This window comes from Rhinoraja longicauda, chromosome 9 (assembly GCF_053455715.1).
Source record: "Rhinoraja longicauda isolate Sanriku21f chromosome 9, sRhiLon1.1, whole genome shotgun sequence".
Taxonomy (NCBI): Eukaryota; Metazoa; Chordata; class Chondrichthyes; order Rajiformes; family Arhynchobatidae; genus Rhinoraja; species Rhinoraja longicauda.
In genome coordinates this window covers 58,671,653-58,696,231 of record NC_135961.1, presented here as the reverse complement: position 1 = coordinate 58,696,231, position 24,579 = coordinate 58,671,653, and the positions used below count along the sequence as shown (strand labels likewise).

Here is a 24,579-nt window from a genome sequence, read left to right as displayed (position 1 = left end):
TCCTTGATGAAGATATAAGTCTCAAACCTTGCGGAGAAACTGGTCTCGGGTCAAACAGAAGGGTGCAAACTTCCACGGATTTTCGTGCAGATGGATTGAGAAATTTGCTTAATTAATCTGTACCAAATCTAAATCCACCGGAGCATTTGGTTTAATTGAAAGTTTTGGTACTTTAAACGATCACCACTCATTGAAGAGACAAATACTTCACTTTCTGCAGTGGTGCTCTGTAGCAAAGTGCATTTTTTCTCAGTAATCTCTGGGTGTTAAACAAACTAATTGCACAGAGGTTCATAAATTCTGTTTTAAATCGGGAAATAATCTCGACCTTTTACGCTTGTATTAATCATTACAATGACATGGGATTCAATGTGATGGCTGGATGGAGTGGTGTGAGGAGAGCAGGAGGGCCCAAAGGAACTTTTCAACTGAACTGATTTAATTAGAATAATTGAAATAATATGGATAATTAAGTAGGAAAATAACTGCAGATGCTGGCTCAAATCGAAGGTATCACCAAATGCTGGAGTAACTCAGCGGGTCAGGCAGCATCTCAGGAGAGAAGGAATGGTGACGTTTTGGTTCGAGACCCTTTTTCAGCTGATCTCTACTTGCGAGGTCGTGTCTGAAGAAGGGTCTCGACCCGAAACGTCACCCAATGCTTCTCTCCTGAGATGCAGCCTGGCCCGCTGAGTTACTCCAGCATTTTGTGATACTTTGGATGGATTAATTAATGTATCCTTATTTGTAATAAATAGTGAGGACCATTTGAGAATTAATTTGGGTATTTTTGTGCTTTTCAGAAAAATGTTATTGGTTGCATATTATTTATAATTGCAAAGTTAATTTTCATCTTTCATCAAAATAGGCTCAATTTTGAAGAAACTTCTGCACACTGGAAATTCTGTTAAGGTAAGAAATTTAATTTGTTTGATGAGATAGTTTCCTTTTATATTTTTTTATACCCAACAATTTTGTGTTATTCTTGAGATTATTTGTTTGATAAACATCCAATTTTGGAGCTTAATTTGGAATAACTGAGGTTTGTGAGAGTGATCCACAATAATTAACTGTATTTTGAGAGTGCCTCATAAAACTTCCTCTTAACTGAAATATTTGTTCATGTGACAAAGTCCCAACATCATTAGGGATGAGTGCATGAATGTACATAACATGAGGAAGTCTCTGAACTGATTTGTTTTGAGAAAGAAACAATAGACCTCTTAGCGTAACTAGTCTTTGGGTACAGACACAATGCTGAAGTAACTCAGCAGGACAGGCAGCATCGCTGGATAGAAGGAATGGGTGACGTTTCGTGTTGAGACCCTTCTTCAGTCTTTGTGTATGTCTTAACTGAAAGTTTAAAAATCGGTTATGAAAATATCAAAGAATGATAGTTTTAAGGTTGTATTTGAAATTTGGTATTTATTAAGATTATTAAATCGGTATTGTTCATCTGGTCAGTAGCTGACTTGCTCATAACCTCCCTACATGCGTATTCAATGTCGTGTCAACTGAAGGCCAATATCCCATGCCGTCCTAGCCAAGTTCTCTACTTGTGTTGTCAACCTCAAGGATTTATGGACTTGTACAAGTTTCCCTCTGTTCCGCAATTCTTTCTTGGATCCTAGCATTCATGGTTTATATACTAGCCTCATTAGCACTTAAAACGTATCACCTTTTTCTGATTCAATCCCATCAGCTACTTTTCAGCCCATTTTATTAGTCCTATGTAGTAATTAAATCTAAACAAAACAAAGTTTAACTCTGTCTGTTTCTTGATAATTCTAAAAAACTAGAATGTTTAAATCATATATATGTTACCCCATATAGGATCAATCTTCCAAGGTAAAGATGACCATGTGAAGGTTTTTAATGGGTGGGGTAGTTGTTAAGGTAGATAAAATCCAGTAAACCATCTTTTTAATGGACCTCTTTATAACAGATTTTGGTTATAGCAGGTGGACCTACCGACAACTGCCGATGCCAAACCAGCTCTTGGCGCCAACTCGGTTGCTCGCAGCCACTGCTGCCTGTGCTGCCCCAGCACGTGAAGCCCCCACGGTCAGTCACAGCCCCGGCTCCCCGTGTCTCCCCTCCCCTGACCAGTCACAGTCCTGGCCGGTCGCTCAGCCTCAGTCACCCCCTGGCTCGTTCCTCTCATGGCTGCTTGCAGCACCAGCCTCCCGCACCACCCCCGGGTCGTGCCGCTCCCCCCATCTTGCACCGCCTCCCCAGCCGCTTTCAGGCCAGACCTACCGTCACCATCAGTCCATACAGTTTCCTCAGTTGCTTCCATGCCTGCCACCAGCACTGCCAACCCTTACCTGCACTCTGGCTGCCCACTTGGGCGCCATCTTAGACCATGTATATATTTTAGGATCTTAGTAAATAGGATAATAATTCCCAATGCAACTCTGTTTAACTTGTGACCACAATGTGTAAATTGTACAAAATATTAATGGATACAAAAAATCACTAATTTTTGATAGATTGTATGGAAAAAAAACATGATTACATTTTCTCCTGATCATGGCAATCCAAATCTAGATTAAATTTAGTTTATACTTTGTGATTTTTTTCCCCCCCAGATAAGATGTGAAGGAATTCGCCTCTACCTACTTTGGCTTCAAGCACTGCAAGAGAACTCTTCTGATGAGCAGCTGACATTGTTTGCATGTCTTGTTCCTGGTTTCCCAGCTGTTTCATCGCGAATTGGTCCATGTACTTTAGATACTCTTATAAATCCTTCCTACAATATATCTGATGGTTAGTAATAGAGTCTGATCCAAATTCGACTGAACAATGTAGTTAGTGCTGAATGTGACAGGCAGATGAAAAATCAATGCATAAATGCAGACAATAACTCCAAGATTAATCCACTGTTAGCCACTGCTGAGCCCAATGAATGCAGATTCTAACCATTCATCATTGCTCAGTTTTATTTCTGTGCAATTCTATAGAGAGTTGGGAAATGAGTTAATTCTGAATATCCAGCCTCCAACATATTAGTGCAGCTGCAGTAAACATGTGGCCAGACTAAATTTGTGGTTAACTACCCAAGAATGTCTTGGGTAACAATTTTGCCATGGTCTTATGTCCATGCTTGGAGTAAAGTTTTAGCGAGTTTTGTACAGCATCGCCCCGACTAAATCCAGATTGATTACTCTTGGGTGCTGTTTAATAGCAATGTTGATGGAAGTTGCTGATTAAAGTCAAAGTGAAAGTGGTGGGAGTTGGCTTGCTTGTTGGCTTTGTTCTGCTTAGTGCAGTTGATATACTGGGCCTGTTTTCCACATTGTCAGATAGATGATGTATTTGACTACATATGATATATGGAAGTGTTTAACTAGACAAGTGTCTACTCCTGGATAATAATTTTGCAGCGATAGATTTGGGACATCGTCTGGTCCTGTAGCCATCGTTGTGATCTGGTGTTTTATTGGCACTGGATTAACAGCTTATTTTTAATCACCCCTAGTCATACTCATGATATGCTTGATAGACTCTTCAGTGATCATTGAACCCGACTTGATTATAATAGTAGCACGTTGGACCAAGAGACCATAAACTGTGATGGGATCCAATTCTGTTAATGCTGTTGACAAAAATCATCTTTCGAATACTTTGTTTTGTACCTACTCACTTTACTCCAATAGTATTGCTGAACAACAAGATGGCAAGTGAAGACAGGACTTGGTGACTTACCGATACTTCCTTGAACAACTGAGGGCCAGATTGTTGAAATTGAGGTTAAATTGATTTTCAGCTTTTGCACATTCTGCAAAGCAGCTCTGACAGTTATATCTATCAAATTTTGGTCAGCTTGGTCAGTAGAAGAGTTACTTAACCACTTGTGGTGACTGTCAAGAATAATACGTGTCCCTGCTCACCCTGTTCTGCTCAACATGAAGTATTAATTCATCTATTGAGGGAGGATAATGGATGAAACCAAGAGGAAGCCTTGCTCATTTTTCATGAGGTGCCACAAGGTTTAAGTTCAATGCTGAGGATCTAAAGGCTGCCTCCTAACTGTTTACCTTGGTGCTGTCAGGTTTGGACACACCTAGGGATTGTGATGGAGTCTAATCCAATTGTGGTTTGGGGAGTAAGTCTGTGTCAGGCCATAATGAATGTTGCATCTTGCAGCCCCTGAGCTAAGGCCAACCTGTTGAGGAACTCGCCAGATCAGGGAGCATCTGTGGTGAGAAATGGACCAACAATTTAGGGTTGGGACCCTTCATCAGCACCTCCACAGAAGCTTCCTAACTTGTTGATCTCTTCCATCTTTTTGCTCAACATTTCAGCATCTTTTTTTAGATTTTTTTTTTAGATTTAGAGATACAGCGCAGAAACCGGCCCTTCGGCCCACCGGGTCCGCGCCGCCCAGTGATCCCCACACACAAACACTATCCTACACCCACTAGGGACAATTTTTACATTTGCCCAGCCAATTAACCTACATACCTGTACGTCTTAGGAGTGTGGGAGGAAACTGAAGATCTCGGAGAAAACCCACACAGGTCACGGGGAGAGCGTACAAACTCCGTGCAGGCGGCGCCCATAGTCAGGATCGAACCTGAGTCTCCGGCGCTGCATTCGCTGTAAGGCAGCAACTCAACCGCTGTGCCACCGTGCAGCTCCCTTGCAGCTCCCATTTGCCTAGCAACTCCTGTTCACACCTCATTCAAGTCTCTAATGCCAGTAATGTTCTGTATCTAACACCGAAAACAAAGCACCTCTATTTTGACTGGCTTCTAAGAAATGAACATGTGGGATCTCGTAAACATATCACCTTCCAGCCACTATTTCTGGCAGTTCTTTCACTCCTGGTTAATTGCTGTTAAATTCTTTTCAGTTTTTTCTCCTGCTAAAATGGAGAACTATGGAAAGGAGACCCTGTTTCCTTGGTACTAAAATTATGAGGACTTTAGTTACCATGTGATCTTTTCATGCAAGAGATTTGTGTTTAAGTCTAATTAGAGTTCTGTTAGTAATAACTCCAGTTTATGTAGCTTACAGAAATAAACTTTGAAATGTTATTTAAATTTGACGTTTTAATTAATGGGAACAATTGCATTGATATATTATTCTTTTTTAACTCAGTAAAAATTGCTGCAGAAGATATTACTCCCCTGTTACCTTCGGTTTTGGGAGAAAAGATATCAGAAGACCAGACTTCATATATACTTCAAATTCTTTTGAAGTACATGGTCATTCAGGTACATTCAGAATGTTCATAACATTTACAAACATTGCCACTTTGTTCACATTGAGTGCTTCTCTGTTGTAGTTGCTGCTTCTCATATGAGATTTTAAACCAAGATTTTAGAAATTTCGTACTGTAATTTTGAAAAAGAGCAGAGGAATTGCAAAAACATAAGAAATTGAGTAGAGCAGGCTAAATTTGCTTCACCATTCGGGAAAGTTACAGCCTACTCTACCTTTTTTAAAACCTGCTTACTTTTGAGTTTTTCTTGATTCTCTTGAGTTCAAGGAGTTCTTGATCTCAGCCTTGAACAGATATAATAATTAGGCATCCACGGCCTCTTTGGTAATGATTTATAGCCCCTGAATGAAGAAATGTCCCATGTTTCAAATTATCGACCCCTTAATCAGCGGTTGAGTTCCTATCTTTTCAGACTCTTCAAGTAGCATCAACTCTGACAGTCACTCACACAATGTTTGTTTCAACGAGATGTTCTTGATTCTTCCACATTCATGTGATTGTTGGCCCATCTGATTTGATCACACTTTGTATGTCAACCCCTCCATTGAATCAGTGAATTATAATGGCACAGAAAAACGTAATTTGGCCTGAGAGTCAAAGCAGATTTATCTGCTCTTTGTGCATGCACTGTATATTCTCTCATAAGCATGTTGCCAAATTTTGTTGCTAGTTCCCAGAGTAGAAACAAATTTCCTCTGTTTATCCTAATGAAACCAATTGCACTCTTGTATCAGATCACATCTTTGCCTTCTTTATTTCATGTAAGATAAAGCACCTTTTTGAATTGACGTTTATACAAAGTGCTGGAATAACTCAACGGGTCAGGCAGCATCTCTAGAGAAAAAGGTAGGTGATGTATTGGGTCGGGACCCTTTTGCCTGACCCATTGAGTTACTCCAGCACTTTGTGTCTATCTTTGGTATAAAGCAGCATCTGCAGTTCTTTGTTTCTTCTGTTTATACACTTGGCCACTCTGTTGCGAAAATCATTTGTTTCTCCTGATTTTCTTTTTGGCCAAAATGCAGCACTATACATTTCTCTGTATTACATTTCATCTGCACCTTCTACTGCTTATGTCACCCAAAATTTAGAAATTTTACACTGCACACATTAAATTATTAATACCTACATTACTTTTTATTTAAAAAAACTGTGGTCTTGGCATGACTCCTGGACAACACTGCTCTCTATCATCCTCAGCCAAAAACATAATCATTCACCATTTCATTGCTTTTAAACTTTTAAACCAATTTCACTATTGTTATTTTTTTCTCCCATGGTTTTAACAGCCATGTGCTGGTTCTCCTTTATCAACTTTTTTAAAAAAAACAATTATTGCACCCCTCTCACCTATTCTTTTTTTCCCCTGTTTTTTTTTAAAGCTTCTCCACAGCTCAGATTAACCAACATGATCTTAAGTTGTCAGACATGTTTGTGCAACCATTTCTCAGCCTTCACCATGTTCCAGTCCTCTGGAGGAACATCCTCTGCACCTGTATGTAATTGAATGCCGATCAGTCTGAAGAAGGGTCTCGACCCGAAACGTCACCCATTCCTTCTCTCCCGAGATGCTGCCTGACCTGCTGAGTTACTCCAGCATTTTGTGAATAAATCGATTTGTACCAGCATCTGCAGTTATTTTCTTATACATGTAATTGAATGCCGATGGATTAAGTCCTCTGGAGCCTTCACCCCCACTTTCAATAGCCACAAAGGTGCATCTCATCTGGGCCAGTCTTCAATTGAGCATAGACAGTCTTTCTGGTCCCTCCGCATCAGTGTTAACCCTATTGTTTATCTTTACTTTCTTTCCTTTTACTGAGATTTTGACCTTATTATCTGAGCAATTAGAGTGAAATATGTGTGTCACAATCCCTGTAAAACATGTGTATCCTGAAGAGTGGAGATCAAAATTGAACATTCCTGGTTTGGTCTCTCTGAAGCCCTGCACTATTGTAGCAAGATTTTCTTACCCCTGACCTGTAACTCCATTACATTACATGTGCCGCTTTCCTTCCCAGTTGCTTGCTAGAAATGGATAACCTCAATTTTTTTCACATCTGGCTTAATTCGCCAGTATTTATTTGCAGTCCCCGTGGCTTTCCAGCTTCCTTTCTTTTGTAGTTTTGTACGGTCACTGAACGGGGATACTTTGCTTGCGGTCCCTTCAGGCAAATTATGAATATTGATAATAAACATGAAGATGCCAGAAGTGACGGTGACACCCCACTGGTAACATTCTGCCAAAATGAAAATGTCCATTTTCTTATGGAAAAAAAATCTGAGCCAAAAGTTTGTATAAATATAACATTGGTTGCTTGACATGTCCCACAGCCTTACTATTAGCAACACATTACAGAGATAGAGAAGCATGATCTGATCCCGGCTGTCATATTTATTAATTAATTAATTAGTGGCATCCTATCAAAGATATTCCCTTTGTTCTACACACCCTCTCCCATCTTCTTTGCTACTTAAAAACTAGCCTGCTTTCTCTTTCCCAATTCTGACAAAGGATATTAGACTTGAAATGTCATCTTTTTATTTCCACAGTTGCTGCCTGACGTGAATGTTTGCAGCATTTTCTGTTTATTTTGCAATATTTCCAGCAGCTGCCGTTTTTAATTTCCATTTATTTCTCTGCTTGTGTCTATGTCATCTTGCAAGTACTCGAATATAATTTGCGTCTCGATTCAATAAAACAACCTTTCACGGAGCTCTTTTGAAAGATTTTTGAAAATCCAGACACAATGAATCAGTTGGTTTTCCTCCTTGGTCTACTCAGCTAGTTACATTAACCTCTAAATTTGTCAGTTTTCATCTCCCATTCACAATGAACTAGCATGAATTGTTTAATTTTTTTAAAATCCTGTATTATTACTTTGTGTTTGTTTTTTTTCTCTGATAACTGATGTCAGCCTAGGTATATTATTTTGGCCAAAAAAGATGCTTTCTTTTTTCACAGCATGATGTAAATTGGGAAGTTCTATCTGGAATGGTATATCTGTTGGATATGCATTTAGCGGGAAAGGATTGTGGGGAAACTGAATTGATTTCAAGTAGCCTATAATTGTATTAAAAAAAACTATTGTGCACCATTTTCGGAAATTATTGCTGCCATTGCCTAATCAATGCTTTGTTGTCTTCCTAACTTGAAGGCCGCAAGCTTGGAATGGAAGAATAAGGAAAAACAAGAAAGTGGTTTCAAATTTCTCTTTGCCTTATTTAAGAAGTTCTACCTTTCCCATTTATTTCCATCCTTCACAAAATTTACCAATCTTTACAATCCTGTACTTGGTGAGTATAACAAGACATCATTAGCTATCAATAAATGCTAGAAGTAAATCTGTTTTAAGTTGGAGACTGCATTTGCTGGAATCTTGAGTAAAACATTAAGTTCTGGAGGAACTCAGCGTTTGCCTTTACATTCTCACATATTTACCCTTAGTGTACACAAAGAAGTGCCAATTACAAATATAAAACTAACCAAGAAAAACTATTTTTGTTTGCTATGTAGGCATTGCTGGCAAGCCCAGTGTTTATCAACTATTACTTATTGTCCCTTGAGAAGGTAGTGGTGGTGGCAACTGAGCAGCTCCCTAGGTCATTTTTAGGCATTTAAGACATAAAATCTAAGGTAGTTCTGGTGTCACATGTTGCCAGAACAATTAGGATTGCAAACTTCATCCCCAAAATAAAATTAGTGAACCAGATCGGTTTTAAGTTTCTGTGGTTAACAATACTATCATTAGTTTATTGCTTTTCTCCCCAAATTCCATATCATTAACTTAATTTAAATTCCAAAACTACTAAGATGGGATGAGAACTTGTACCTCTGTATTGTTAATTCAAGACTCTAGGTTACAAGTTGGGTAACTTAACACTGGGTGGTAGTAGTGGAGTTATGGCCTTAGCGCCAGAGACCCGGGTTCTATCCTGACTATGGATGCTGTCCATGGAGTTTGTACATTGTCCCCATAACCGTGTGGGTTTTCCCTGAGTGCTCCCGTTTCCTCCTACACTCCAAAGACGTACATGTTTGTAGGTTAATTGGCTTCAGTAAAAATTGTAAATTGTCCTGAGTGCATGGGATTGTGCTAATGTGCAGGAATTACTGGTCGTCGTGGACTCGGTGGGCCGAAGGGCTTGTTTCCGCGCTGTATGTCTAAACTAAACAGCTGCAGCACAACCGTTATCTGAACAATGTTTATGCGATAATATTTGGCCAAATATTGATCCTGCACTTTATCTTCTGTTGAAGTCTAAACACAAGACCCTTGCCCTGCCACATATGACTGAAGGGGCCAGATCCATTTACTTTGTTAATTCTAAGTTAATATTAGATTGTTTGTGGTTTGATGTGACTGAGATCGTCTGAGGAGAGAATTTCATATTGAAAACTTAATTTCCATCTTTAGTATGCGTTACTTGGAAATCTTAGGGTTGGGCAGACATCTACGTTAGCCACAAATGGCAGTATATTTCAGCTCAGAAGTCTTGGTAGCTCCGAATAGCGCAAAATACATTATGACAGTTTCAAATTTCAGAATGGAGTTGCTTTTATGTACGTATATATCCAGCATGTAATTCACAAAAAAAAGTCCATAGAAAATAAATTGTAAAAAGAAGAAAATACAGGAATTCAGCACCTTTCATCACTGGATGCACCGTAGCATTTCATAACCAATTAAGTTCTTCAAAAGTGTATTAATGCTGGACATATTGAAGCCAATTTGCACTTGGCAAGATTCTGCAAGCAGTAATTGGATTGATGTATGATTAATCTGTTTGAGCAGTTTTGAGGGAGAGATATGTACTGCGAATTCAGCTGTCTGAGTTCAAAATTCTTTTATACCTTAAATGAACGGATGAATGACTGAATGAATTATACTTTATTGTCACATTGTATCTCTGTTGAAGCAGTGCAGAAAAATTCCAACATTCTGCTATCCAACTATTCGGAAATTGTGATAGATCAGCATCTGGCTCAGGGCAGCCGCTCCCTGGATTCACGTGATCTATGAAAGTCCTGAGTGTGCTGGACGAATGCCATTTTGCTGTACATGGGATATCGTGTTTAGCAATTTATCCATTAGATGATGTCTCTAACAATGTTAAAACACATTTGATACTGCAGTGAAATCCATATTAATACAGTGCCAGGGCTTCAATCTATAATCATCTCTCAAAACCAATATGCTAATACTTTGCATCAAATTCTCCCAGGACCAAATATATGTTTGCAGCAGTGAGCTAACCCTGAGGTCTCCTGTTTTGAAGGTCACAACATATTGTAGTAATGCAAATATTGCCTGTCATTCAATCTCCTGTTTAGTGGATTTCGCCATTTTTATCGCTTTTTTTTCCTGTTGATGTCTGTCTTGGTGTAGTGATCAAAAGTAAATGTGATGATCTATCTTTGTTTGTAAATGACCGAACTGAAATATTCATAAAAACTGATTCCCTGTCAATTTCTAGGGAACCTGCTTGATGTAATGAAGCAGGTTGGCTAAACATTTGAATATAGAATGAGCAGGCTGTTCTAAATTACTGCTGCTTGGCTTCACTTCTTCTGCCTTGTGGAAACTCGGCCACCAAACCGGTTTTGGTTTGTGTTTAAGCAAATAGAAAAAAATTTAAAAATAAGTTGATGTTTACAGCACAAAGGAGAGATACCTGGCCCAGCTAGATCACACCAGTTCTTATTCCCTATTTTTCCATCACAAATCTCATCGCCATATCCTAGATCATTTGCCTTTTGGTTCATCTGGACTCCCTTAAATACAGTTTGCCTTTACCCCACATATGTGAGCTAGTTTGCCACTTTCACCACTTGGGCATGAAAATGTTCTAGAATTTCCTCGTGGATTTTTGAATGATCAAGTTGTTTTCATGACCCTTAGTTCCTGTCCCTCCGCTGATATTTTCCCAGTCAAACCATTACATGGCTCTTAAGAAATCTTTTTGGCAATCCCAGGGTCTTTTTTTCCTGAAGAAAAGAGTTACATCATGCTCATTCTTTCTTGTTAAGTATTATAGATTGTTCTAGTACATCTTCTTTACGTTGTTTCCTTTTCTCCTTGATTTTACTGGACAAAAATGGTAAATTCTGTTGTCAACCTGTGTGGCAAGGTATTTGTGCACTTTCACATCACTTTACCTTGTCTCTGTCATCCTCACTGTCCTTGAATCCTTGGTACTTAACCTTCCAGATGGTTTTATGATTGTTCCCAGATTTAACTGCTGCGGCATTGGCATCGTGCATTCAGCTGCCGTCTGTACATTTTGTCATTCCTTTCCTTTCTGTATGTATCATTACTTTATTTCCCTCTTTTAAGATGCTCCTTCAGACCTATTCCCGATTGAGTTTTTACCGTTTAGCCCAGCCTAATATCAACTTTTGTGACTCGGTATCAGATTTTCCTTGTCCAGGTTCCTGTGAAATGCCCTGGAACATTCGTCTTATAAATATAATTCATTGTTGCCGTTACTTTTGATCCCCGCCTTCTTGAAAACAGCCTGCAAATCAACCTGACTTCCACGTGGGTAGATGTCATGGCCTCATGCCCTGTGCAGTGAAGTTGAAAGGACACAAAATATGCGGACCTCCTTTTTTCCCCCATTTTTTTTTCAAGTCAAGTCAAATTTATTTGTCACATACACATACATGATGTGCAGTGAAATGAAAGTGGCAATGCCTGCGGGTTGTGCACAAAAAGAATTACAGTTACAGCATATAAATAAAGTTAATAAGTTACTATTAGTGTCGACAAAAATTTAGTCTCTGGGGTTATAAAAGTTGACAGTCCTGATGGCCTGTGGGAAGAAGCTCCGTCTCATCCTCTCCGTTTTCACAGCATGACAGCGGAGGCGTTTGCCTGATCGTAGCATCTGGAACAGTCCGTTACTGGGGTGGCAGGGGTCCCTCATGATCTTGCTTGCTCTGGATCTGCACCTCCTGATGTATAGGTCCTGCAGGGGGACGAGTGTAGTTCCCATGGTGCGTTCTGCCGAACGCACTACTCTCTGCAGGGCCATCCTGTCCTGGGCAGAGCTGTTCCCAAACCAGACTGTAATGTTGCCGGACAGGATGCTCTCTACAGCCCCAGAGTAGAAGCAATGAAGGATCCTCAGAGACACTCTGAATTTCCTCAGTTGTCTAAGGTGGTAAAGGCACTGCTTAGCCTTACCCACCAGTGCGGCAATGTGCGTTGCCCATGTCAGATCCTCTGCGATGCGGACTCCCAAGTATTTAAAACTGCTCACCCTATCCACAATAGACCCTGGGTTCCTGATCAAAATATTTCCCCACCAATCTTGTTAACATCAAAGCCAGTATTTTGGTAGCAATCTCTGATCTTTAAGTGGGCATGACGTTTGGTATAATTCCACTCGACTGACGTCATGCAACTTAAAATAAAACAAAACCACAAGGGTTTATTATAGTAAATAGAGTGAATGTGGATTTAGTGATGTAATATTGAAATGATTTATTAAGGTTTAATCACCACATGGTTATTTTCATTTTCAAAAGTAGTCTTTCAATTCATGGATTATAGTTTAGACATGCTTGGTTTTGTTTTTAGGTTCAGTCAAAAGCTAATAAAGTTCAAATGGGTTCAAATATATGATTCTGTTATTTATGCTCACCAGAAATTCCTCAAATAAGGCCAAGACCACTGTATATTAATATAACACGAAACAATGAAAGCATTTACAGCACACGGGACCAGTACTTGGCAGCTCGGGTGACATTTATTAAGTGGCTTGTGACCTTTTTTCTGGAAAGGAAATACACTGCTTCAAGTCAAAACACTAAGAATGGTGGAGAAATGCTACCTAAAATTATCCAGGTATGTTTGAAAAATCACGTTAAGTCAGGATCAAAATTTTGATGATATATATCAACATTTAAGACCAAAAAGTCCATTCATTCATTTTAAACATTTTGGTGGTGGAACCCTCAATACATTGCGTCTGCTGAATAACAATTGCAAGGATGATTTCATATTTACCTGCCCTACAAAAACCCAGGGTTTGGTCATGTAACACGGCTCAGTCCACAACCGGATCTATTCTTGTTTTTTTTTCAATTTCAAGCTGGTGGGGTGACAAGGGCTCCTGCCTAACATTCATATAGCTCATCATCAAATATAGATTGAAATTAGTGGCCTGAGCTGCCAGGTGATTACATTGGAAAGGAGTTGAGGAGATGAGACTGGAAGAAGGCAGATTCGTGAGGTTTTAGGCTAGAAAGAGTAATGTATCTCATGCATGAAGAACACTGTTGAGATCTGCCCTGTGTTGGCTTCACCCATAGAGGTGTACAGTGATGCAGCAGATAGGACTTTGCTGGTGGCTCACAACTCCAGCAACCTGTGTTCGATCCTGATCGTTGATTCTGTCCAAATGGAGTTTGCACAAGTTCCTATGCTGGTTTTCTTCTGTCTTCCAAAGAAATGCTAGTTGGCAGGTTAATTAAGTACTGAAAATTATAACTTCTGAGAAGGGTTGTATGCAAATTTAACGTGAGTTGATGGACATTTGAGAGAAAATTGATTGCAGGAAAATAAGGAGGTGGAATAGGATTGATGGGGTTGCTCCAAGAGCCAGGATAGTTTGATGGGTCAAAATGGGTACCTCCTGTGTCGTAATGAAATATAAAGATTAACTATTTGATCTGCGGCTTTGGTTTTCTGTTCATTTTAACCAACTTAGTGAAGATCTGCCTCTTCTTGGAGAATTGTTTGCAGAGACGAGATGGATTTTTATTCCGAATAACATCCAGAAGATCAGCTAGTCTGGCACAACCCATGTACCAAGTGTACCAGAAGAATAATTCTACAATATATTATCTTCATGCATAGTTCAAGACTATTTTGTGTTTGAGGAGAAGGCAATGCTGTATTTCTGTTGCGTTAATCAAATTAAACTTTGTTTTACTTAATACGCAGTCAGTGACTGCCAATCCATCAGGTCAAGAGAAAGCCACTGAATTGGAAACAAATGGATCCACTGAACAGGATCGATCTCACTCCAACAGCAGTTCACTATCTGACAGAAGACTCAGTTGTTCCAGTACCTGTAGCATTGAAGAGGAATATCGGTCAGTTTATGATTTGGTGCAGCGAGTACTACTTTCATCTCAAGCAAATGTGAATTTTATCAATGAAGTTTTTCACCAGGTAAGTGAATGTATTTAATAAATAGTAATTCCCAAAAATATGATTTACTATGTTCTTACTAATTTATTTAGACTATCCAGTGTAATTTGAGAGCAACAACTATCACTCTTTGATGTTAAAGGCAGGTAATTGCATTTGGGGTAACAGACTGCACAGTTTGTGTTGCTTGCTTCCTTTATGGATTGGTCAGTTTTGTGTTCCATAGTTTGTTCATGATTTCCACAATAATTTATTAAACACGATTATAATCAAAGTTTCAATTTCATTGTTTGGGGGTTTTCAGATGATGCATACGTGATGACAATAGACAATAGGTGCAGGAGTAGGCCATTCGGCCCTTCGAGACAGCACTGCCATTCAATGTGATCATGGCTGATCATTCCCAATCAGTACCCTGTTCCAGCCCTCTCCCCATACCCCCTGTCTCCGCTATCATTAAGAGCTCTATCTAACTCTCTTGAAAGCATCCTGAGAATTGGCCTCCACTGCCTTCTGAGGCAGAGAATTCCACAGATTTACAACTCTCTGAGTGAAAAAGTTTTTCCTCATCTCTGTTCTAAATGGCCTACCCCTTATTCTTAAACTGTGGCCCCTGGTTCTGGACTCCTCCAACATTGGGAACATGTTTTCTGCCTCTAGCGTGGCCAATCCCGTAATAATCTTATATGTTTCAATAAGATCCCCTCTCATCCTTCTAAATTCCAGTGTGTACAAGCCCAGTCACTCCAGTCTTTCAACATACAACAGTCCCACCATTCCAAGAATTAACCTAGTGAACCTACGCTGCACTCCCTCAATAGCAAGAATGTCCTTCCTCAAATTTGGAGACCAAAACTGCACACAGTACTTTAGGTGTGGTCTCACTCGGACCCTGTACAACTGCAGAAGGAACTCTTTGCTTCTATACTCAACTCCTCATGTCATGAAGGCCAACATGCCATTAGTTTTCTTCACTGCCTGCTGTACCTGCATGCTGACTTTCAGTGACTGATGAACAAGGACACCCAGATCTCTTTGTACTTCCCCTTTTCCTAACTTGACACCATTCAGATAATAATCTGCCTTCCTGTTCTTACCACCAAAGTGGATAACCTCACATTTATCCACATTAAACTGCATCTGCACACTCACACAACCTGTCCAAGTCACCCTGCATCCTCATAGCATCCTCCTCGCAGTTCACACTGCCACCCAGCTTTGTGTCATCTGATGTCTAAGTTTTAACCAACATTTCAAGCTGCTTCAGGTTTCAGATTGTTTTGCTGGAGATTGAGAGTGAGGATCCAAAAGTGCTTGTGTGACTTTAGACTGTTGAGAGGTCCTGGTGGACAGAGAGTTATTTATGTTTTTCAATGTGCTGAATTGGATGGAGACGTTCAGCATCATGATGTATGAAAGGAGGAACAATGTTTATTTGCACGAACTGCTCGAGTAAGAGAGTGGATTTAAATGTTGCAGAAATGAAATAATTTGCTACCTTCATGATATTGGTATGCAGTTTCAGATGATTTAATCAAATTGATTTCTGGAAAGTTAGGACTGTTACAAGGAGAAATTAGACTAGAGTTTAGAATTATGGAGAGGGAATCTAATTGACATTTGCATTACTCTGCCGCGTTTGATGGACTGGACATGGATAGGATGTATCCCCTTGTTGGACTGTCTGCAAGGACAAGACATTGGGGACTGAGATGATTCAAAGTGTTTTTCACTCACAGGGTGGTGATCCTGTGGAATTTGCGACTGTAGAGGCCGAGTTGCTAATTGCATTTAAGAAAGAAATACATTTATTGATGCAAAATGTATCAAGGGATAGGGGAAAAGAAAATACATTAGTTATTAATATGGATGGCTAGCCATAATCTTATTGAATAATGGAGCTGACTTGATGAACCAAATAACCTCTTCCTATTTCCTATATTTTTGTGACTTGAGTAATAAAAACACTTGTTTGGAGAACATGGATAAGTGATTTTTCTGGGTCAGGACCCTGAAATGCTGAGTTACTGCAGCACTTTGTGTCTCATTTGGTAAACCAACTTCTTCAGTTCCTTAGGCCTGAAAGGCATTAATGGACTAGTGTATTTGATGATAGGCCCAGAAGGGAAGCTGTCACATCTAGCATGACTGGCCTTAATGTGACCCTTATGCAACATGCTTGATTCTAAATATACACTGGGATTGTACAAGCATGCAATAAATACCACAGCGTGAAAGTAAAATATGCATGCTGGAAATAAAAAATAAACAATTAAATTTTAAAAAATAGGCATCAGTTTTGATGTCTCTTGAATTAATACATGAATATCTTTCAACAAAACCTAGTTTCATTCCACCATTCAAATTCATCCTAATTAATACCAAAGATAAATGGTAAGGTGAAACATCCATATAACAAGCACCATCTGGTGACATTTTACTCAATATTATCTGATACATATTTAATATGAAACTATAAATTCTTTAAGTTCTGAATAAGTTTACAATTTCTGCTGGCTTTTTTGGCTTTTTCCTTTCCTGCAAATCTTAATTTCCACTCCTATTAATTCCAAATATCAGGCTTGGCAAATTTATGCTGAGGACAAATTGTTGGCCTATTCACCTTGCTTTTACAAATTGCAGTGATTGCAGAGATTGGAGTTAATTGTCAACCTGGAAAACATGCTTTGCAGACTGGTCCTGCAGCACATCAAAGCCAGCCTCCCACCCACCTTCGACCCACACCAGTTTGCCTACAGAGCAAATAGGTCTACAGGGGATGCCATCGACACTGCTCTTCACACTGCACTGACCCACCTTGAACACCAGGGGAGCTATGTGAGGATGCTCTTCCTCGACTTCAGCTCTGCCTTTAACACGGTCATCCCGAGCAGACTGGTCACCAAACTTTCCGACCTTGGATTTTCCCAAACCATCTGCCAATGGATCAAGGACTTCCTGACCAACCGCCCCCAGACCGTCAAAATAGGCCCTCACCTCTCCTCCACCATTACACTGAGCACCGGCTCACCACAGGGCTGTGTGTTGAGCCCCATCCTTTACTCCCTCTACACTCACGACTGCGCCCCCACCCATCCCACCAACACCATCATCAAGTTCGCGGATGACACGACTGTGGTTGGACTCATCTCAGAAGGAGATGAGACAGCCTATAGGGATGAAATCCAAAGGTTGGCAGCATGGTGTTCAGTGAACAATCTGGTCCTGAACTCCTCCAAAACAAAGGAACTTATAATTGACTTTAGAAAAACCAGTGGAGATTACGACCCACTCTACATCAATGGGGTCTGTGTGGAAAGGGTACCAGCTTTCAGGTTCCTGGGTACGCACATCGCAGAGGATCTTACCTGGTCTACCAACACCATCACCACAGTAAAGAAGGCACAGCAGAGACTCCACTTCCTGAGGATCCTCAGGAAAACCAACCTGCAGGAGAAGCTCATGTTGTCCTTCTATCGCTGCTCCATCGAGAGTGTGCTGGCATACTGTATAACCACATGGTATGCCAGCTGCTCAGAAAAGGACAGGAAGGCCCTTCAGAGGGTCATCACGACGGCCCAGAAGATCATCGGCTGCTCACTGCCCTCCCTGGAGCACCTGTTCAGACTACGCTGCCTCAGTAGAGCAGGCAAAATAATAAAAGATCCATCCCACCCCGGCCACCGTCTGTTTGTTCATCTGCCCTCTGGTCGACGTTTCAGGTCGATCAAATCCCGAACAAACAGACTTAAGAACAGTTTTTACCCCAGGGCCATACGAGAACTGAACACTACCTTTGCACTAGGCAACACCGTTAAAAAATCTTGTACTTAATATAATTGTATTTAATTGTATTTATGTATTTATTTGTTTTTGCATTTATTGCATATATGTTTGTACGCACCGTCAGGATTGGCTATTTTTTAATTTCGTTGTACTCGTTGCAATGACAATAAATGAATATTATTATTATTATTAAGGAAAGGCATTAATGGACTAGTGTATTTGACGATAGTTGGGCCCCTTTCCTCGTTTATTTATTGATATTCTACCAGTTAGTGAATTCATAGTGAACAGATAAAAATAGGGGACTATGCAAATTGAATTGTGTGGCATGCTAGTCGATCTAAAAATATGTCATGAATAAAATATAAAATATCTGTTCTGAATACTAATTATTAAAATTGGGATAATATATTCTACAAACATCTGCATGATAAATCTTGATTCACAGCTGGAGGTTAGATGATCTTTGTGATGACTGAGGATTCTTGAATTATGACATAGGTTCAAAATAAGTAGTTATAAGCTGTTTAGCACTGAGATGAGAAATGTATTCATTCAAACTTTGCCCTATCTAGGCTAAGTTTGATTTGGCTAAGTCATTAATCGAATTCTAACACATGATAAATAGGCCAAGTCATTAATTGAATTCTAACACATGATAATTTTCTCTTTGGTTAATGGAGGAATTAAGAAACATGGGGATATGGCAGAAAGATGGTTTTAAACATGATGCTAAGCCTGGATTGTACTGAATGGCAGAGCAGGCTTGAGGGGCCAAAAGAACCATCTTATGGTCAAGTTTCTTATTTTAACTACTGATATTTTTAATGAGAAAGAATTTGCAAGTTGTATTCTGCTGAATTGTAATCAATAAATTGGGGGCATTTTAGGATTGAACAGGTACGCCCTCTTGGGAGCTGTCGGGGCAGAAGATGCTTCCAGTCCGAGGGGCGGACAGGTCGGTGGCTTCAATCCTGGCAATGAGACTCGACCGGGGAGACCGAATTCGGTCAGAGCCATAGTAGTGGGTGACTCCATTGTCCGAAGTGCGGACAGGAGATTCTGTGGCGGTAGGCGAGACTTGACGATGGTCTGTTGCCTCCCTGGTGCCAGGGTTAAAGATGTCATGGACCGACTTCAGAACATCCTCGAGAGGAAAGGTGAACAGCCAGAAGTAGTTGTGCACTTGGGCACGAACGACGTCGGGAAGAAGAAGAAGGAGGTTCTGCAAAGTGAGTTTAGAGAGTTAGGAAGAAGACTGAAAAGCAGGACTTCTAGGGTGGTTATCTCTGGATTGCTTCCTGTACCTCGTGCTAGTGAGGGCAGGAACAGGGAGTTAGGGGATATGACTGTATGGCTGTGGGGCTGGTGCAGGGAGCAGGGATTTAGATTTATAGACCACTGAGACCTCTTCTGGGGTAGGGGTGACCTGTACAAAAGGGACGGGTTACACCTTAACTGGAGGGGGACCAACGTTCTGGCAGGCAGATTTGCTAGTGCTACACGTGTGGGTTTAAACTAAGTAGTGGGGGGGGGGGGGGGTTGACAAATTGTGAATATAAGGATGGAGTTAAAGGGGAAGCGAATACAGGAAAAATTGCAAAAGACTCCCGTATTAATGGGAAGGAAAGTTCAGGAAGGGATAAGAGAGTAAGGTCTGGGCCAATAGTGAGAAGAGAGGTGAATACCGAAGTTAAAGTGTTGTATTTGAATGCGCGAAGTATAAAAAATAAAGTGGATGAACTTGAGGCTCAGTTAAATATTGGAAGGTATGATGTTGTGGGAATTCAGAGACATGGCTACAAGAGGAAAAGGTCTGGGAGCTAAATATTCAGGGGTATACGACCTATCGAAAAGACAGACAGGTGGGCAGAGGGGTGGGATCGCTCTGTTGGTAAGGAATGATATTCAGTCCCTTGCAAGGGGTGACATAGAATCAGGAGATGTAGAATCAGTTTGGACAGAACTGAGGAATTGTAAGGGTAAAAGGACCTTAATGGGAGTTATCTACAGGCCCCTAAACAGTAGCCTGGATATAGGGTGCAAGTTGAATCAAGAGTTAAAATTGGCATGTCGTAAAGGTAATGCTACAGTGGTTATGGGAGATTTCAACATGCAGGTAGACTGGGAAAACCAGCCTGGTAATGGACCCCAAGAAAGGGAGTTTGTGGAGTGCCTCCGAAATGGATTCTTAGAGCAGCTTGTACTGGAGCCTACCAGGGAGAAGGCAATTCTGGATATAGTGTTGTGTAATGAACCGGATTTGATAAGGGAACTCAAGGTTAAAGAACCATTAGGAGGTAGTGATCATAATATGATAAGTTTTAATCTACAATTTGAGAGGGAGAAGGGAAAATAGGAAGTGTCATTATTGCAGTTGAGCAAGGGGGACTATGGAGGCATGAGGGAGGAGCTGGTCAGAGTTGACTGGAAAGAGTCCCTTGCAGGGAAGACAGTGGACGAACAATAGCAGGTATTGAAGGACATCCTTCTGTGTCCTGATGAAAATACTCCTTTATTTATAACCTGACATGTGCTTCAGGGTTTATTAACTTGGTGCAAACGGGTTCAGTTCAGTTTAGTTTATTGTCAAGTGTACTGAGGTACAGTGAAAATATTTTGTTGCATGTTTTCCAGTCAGCAGAAAGATAATACATGATTACAATCGAGCCATTTATAGTGTATAGATACATGATAAGGGAATAACATTTAGTGCAAGGTAGAGCCAGCAAAGTCCGATCAAGGAAAACTGGAGGTTCACCAAAGAGCTAGATACTAGTTCAACATTGCTGTCTGGTTGTGGTAGGATGATTCAGGTGAGCAGCATTTCAGTGGAATCAAGTCTAAAACTTGTTCAAACTCTTGGAATTAAGGATTTCAGCAGAAACTGTGTGTTTATTGTAGTAAACTTATTTACATTTGAGAATATGATTAGCAGTCTACAATTTAACGTAAATCTTCCAAAGCGAATTAATGCTGGAATGATAGGATACTGCAATTGAATTATTAAAATACCTTTCCTTTCACCATAGCCTTTTTGTGTTTTGATGAGACTGGCAGAAAGTAGTATGTGTTAGAGGAAGGTTTAATCTTGATTCATTTCATGTCCTTAAATTTCTTAAATATTTTATTCAAATGAAGCAAATGCCTTTTTGACAGGAATGACTTAAAATTGGTGAGCTCTGAATGAGTTGTATAAATAAAGTAACATTTCTACGATTAAACATAGCAGCAGGTTTTACTGCATCAGTCTTGCATTTTTTTCCTCTGCTGGTCATGGACTGGCAAAAACCTTTCTATTGGTATTCCCATATTTTTCAGGAGGATTTAGGCAATGTTCATTGATATTTGAAGAAGGTAGACACAAATGCTGGAGTAATTAGACTGATGTTTTGGGTTGAGACCCTTCTTCAGACTCATTGATATTACAGTATAATATTTTAATCGAGTTGACAAATTAAACATTATTGCACTATGTAAAATTATCTTCAGAGATTCTGTGTTGTTTTGTAAATGTTGAGACTATGGCCTGGAAATTTAGTTACTGGGTACTGGGTTTTTGGTGCTACAAGTTTGAAAATTGATTCCTGGATCATTTAGTTTTCTGGGTTGAATCGTGCTACTCTGGAATTTTGACATGGCAATTTTTGTCAGAATTTCTGCTTCTGATGGTAACTGCCAGAACAAATTGTATCCTTTTGATCTCCAGTGAATCTGTCATTGGTCACTCTCAGCTAAAACCACTTTTAAAGAGTAGATGCGTTATTTAAATGGTGACTCCCTGAGCAACTCCCTAGTTATATATTTACTGACTCTCTTCCCCCACCCAATCCCTCCATATGACAAACACCCAGCCATTTTTCTTACTCCTTCAGGTAATAAATTATTTGACAAAATTGTGTGAGGTAATTAATGTGCGGAGGTCGGCGAATGTCCAAAAGAGAATTTTGTGTGATGGAGAAGTAAAGGGAGCTTGAGGTGACTCTTTAACATGGTAGGACAGATCAGTGGTTAAAAAAGGCACGTCTTGGTAGAGATGCAGAAATTAAATGTTGGATTCATGGGAGCTGGTCTTGGAGTGAAGGATGCTCCTCAAACTGCGGAGCATCCTGGGCAATACAGCTCAGCCCCACCATGACACACTGGCCAACTTGAGGAGTACCTTCAGCAACAGATTGGTTCCACCAAGATGCAGGACAGAACGCCACAGGAGATCCTTCTTCCCTGAGGCGATCAAACTTTACAACTCCTCTCCCTCCTGTCATGAGGTAGACTGAGACTGACTCTCTCCCCCTCCCTCTCCCCCACTCCCCAATCTTTGCACATCCCCAATCCTTTCCACTCATCTCTTTAATTTCATGTTTCATGTATTTTGTGATTTTATGACTGTTGGCAGATTAATTTCCTTCCTGTGATAAATACAGTTCTATCGTATCGTAAAGGCAGGGAGGTTTAACTACAATTGTTAGGCCACATCCTGCATACTGCATAAGGTTCTGGTCAACCCAGGACAGTGAGACAGTGATGAGAGAAGATTGAGGGTGGCATAGTGGTAGAATTTCAGCCTTATAGCATCAGAGACCCAGGTTCGATACTTTTAACCGGTGTTGTGTATATGGAGCTTGTCTGATCCCCCTGCGACCATGTGGGATTTCTCCGGGTGCTCTGGATTCCTCCCGCATTCCAAAGACGTGCAGGTTTGTAGGTTAATTGGCCTCTGTAAAGTGTTCCTAGTGTGAAGGACAGAACTCATGTATGTGTGATTGCTGGTCGGCGTGGACAAGGTAGGCCGAAAGGGACGGTTTCCATGCTGCATCTCTAAACTAAGCTAAGATTTCATTGACGTGCATAAAATCCTGAGAAGCCAAAATAAAATAAGTAGTAAGTACCAGGGTGCAAGGAATTAAAGCAGTTAATAGAAAAGTTACAGGAGAAACGAAGGAAATAGATCTTTTTGCCGAGAGGGTGGAGCTATCTTGGAAGGGTGGTACAGTTAGGAGCCCTTTTTAAGAAATACATGGATGTGTACTTGGAAGAGCTGTGATATGCAGGCTTATGCATCTCTTGCTCGAAAATTGGATCAGGCTGGGATAGTTTTCTTGACCAGCATGGATATGATGAGCTGAATGATTTCCAATATCATATATTTTTTGATGGGTCCTCGAGCACTGCCTGATGATTGCAAACCCTTGGTCTGCTGCTTACCATTCCTTGGTGCCAATTGCACCACTGAACCAATAATAGCACCCAAACCCTGACTGGTCTTCACACAGCTGAACACATTATTTTCCAGGAATCAAATCTTATCTCTCCTGATCCATGACTATTACAAACTGCCACCTCCCAATTTCCGATCCCTGGGCCTCTTTCCAACACGCCATCATTTTACCCCCTGCCCCAATTCCAGAATTATCTGTTATCCTTTGGGCGCTGTGCCTCAGTGGTCAGACATCCCTGAATCTTTAAATGACAACCCCACAACTTACTCTTACAAGATCATGTGAGACTTGTTTTAAGTGACACCTCAGCACCATCTGGTGGAGAACGATGGAAATTATCAGCTTTACCTTCTGTTCCTTTGTGCAATAAGTTTGAAGATATCCTTTTTCAATTGGACAAAACTGACATTGTGAATAATCTTGTTTAAATTTATAATTAACTGGCTAACCTTGTTAGAAAAGCTGTCTTCACAACCCCATGGAACAATATAATACATTTCATTAAACTTTAACCTGTATCATTTCTGAAAGGTCTTCATTTTCCCACTCAAACCCTGTTCTGGATTCGCCTTATCCGTTCCATATATTATCAAAAATTGGTTTTAAAACTTTGATTCCAATGGATACTCCCCATCTTAGCTTTCTTGTTTTTCGGCCCAAATGTGTTCACTTTTACTTCAAAGTGCTATTGTTACCATGCTTTTCAGGAAGTACTGTCTGGTTTAAAAAAAGAACAACTAAATTCTAGACATAGATTATGAGACATTTAAAGTAAAAATACTTGGGTGGCGTCAATCCACACCATCATTCAGTTGGTAGTACACTCCTCTGAGTCATGAAGTTGTTATAACCATTAAAAAACCATATCCTATAATTACTTTTTCTTATTTTGGTATCTGAACTAGGATAAACAATTACAAAACCATCTCCAGAGATATGGACGCATCTTTCTTGATGTTTCAGTTCCGTCATGAGGGAGTGTTGCATGCTCAGAAGTGCTGTCTTTTGATGAGTTGTTAACGCAAGTTTGTGTGTTTCTCTCACATTATGACTGTCATGAATTACACTTGGTCATAGTGTCAGTATTTGTGCCTGAATCCTGATCATGGAACTGATGAGTTGGGCATTTATAATTTGCTGTTTGTATGAAATTGCAGTACACAGATTGTATTTTTGATAG

General features: G+C 40.2%; 1 protein-coding gene across 3 annotated transcripts in view; it reads left to right on the top strand.

Moving 5' to 3' along the window:
- The window catches only part of ralgapa2 (Ral GTPase activating protein catalytic subunit alpha 2), a 330,072-nt gene that overhangs the window by 77,081 nt on the left and 228,412 nt on the right, over nucleotides 1-24,579 (top strand). For all 3 annotated transcript variants that reach the window (XM_078405597.1, XM_078405596.1, XM_078405594.1), the window contains exons 5-10: nucleotides 869-912; nucleotides 2,592-2,769; nucleotides 5,107-5,222; nucleotides 8,389-8,527; nucleotides 12,884-13,083; nucleotides 14,185-14,415. In XM_078405597.1, the coding sequence (XP_078261723.1) occupies nucleotides 869-912; nucleotides 2,592-2,769; nucleotides 5,107-5,222; nucleotides 8,389-8,527; nucleotides 12,884-13,083; nucleotides 14,185-14,415 (908 nt within the window). The remainder of the gene's footprint in view (nucleotides 1-868; nucleotides 913-2,591; nucleotides 2,770-5,106; nucleotides 5,223-8,388; nucleotides 8,528-12,883; nucleotides 13,084-14,184; nucleotides 14,416-24,579) is intronic.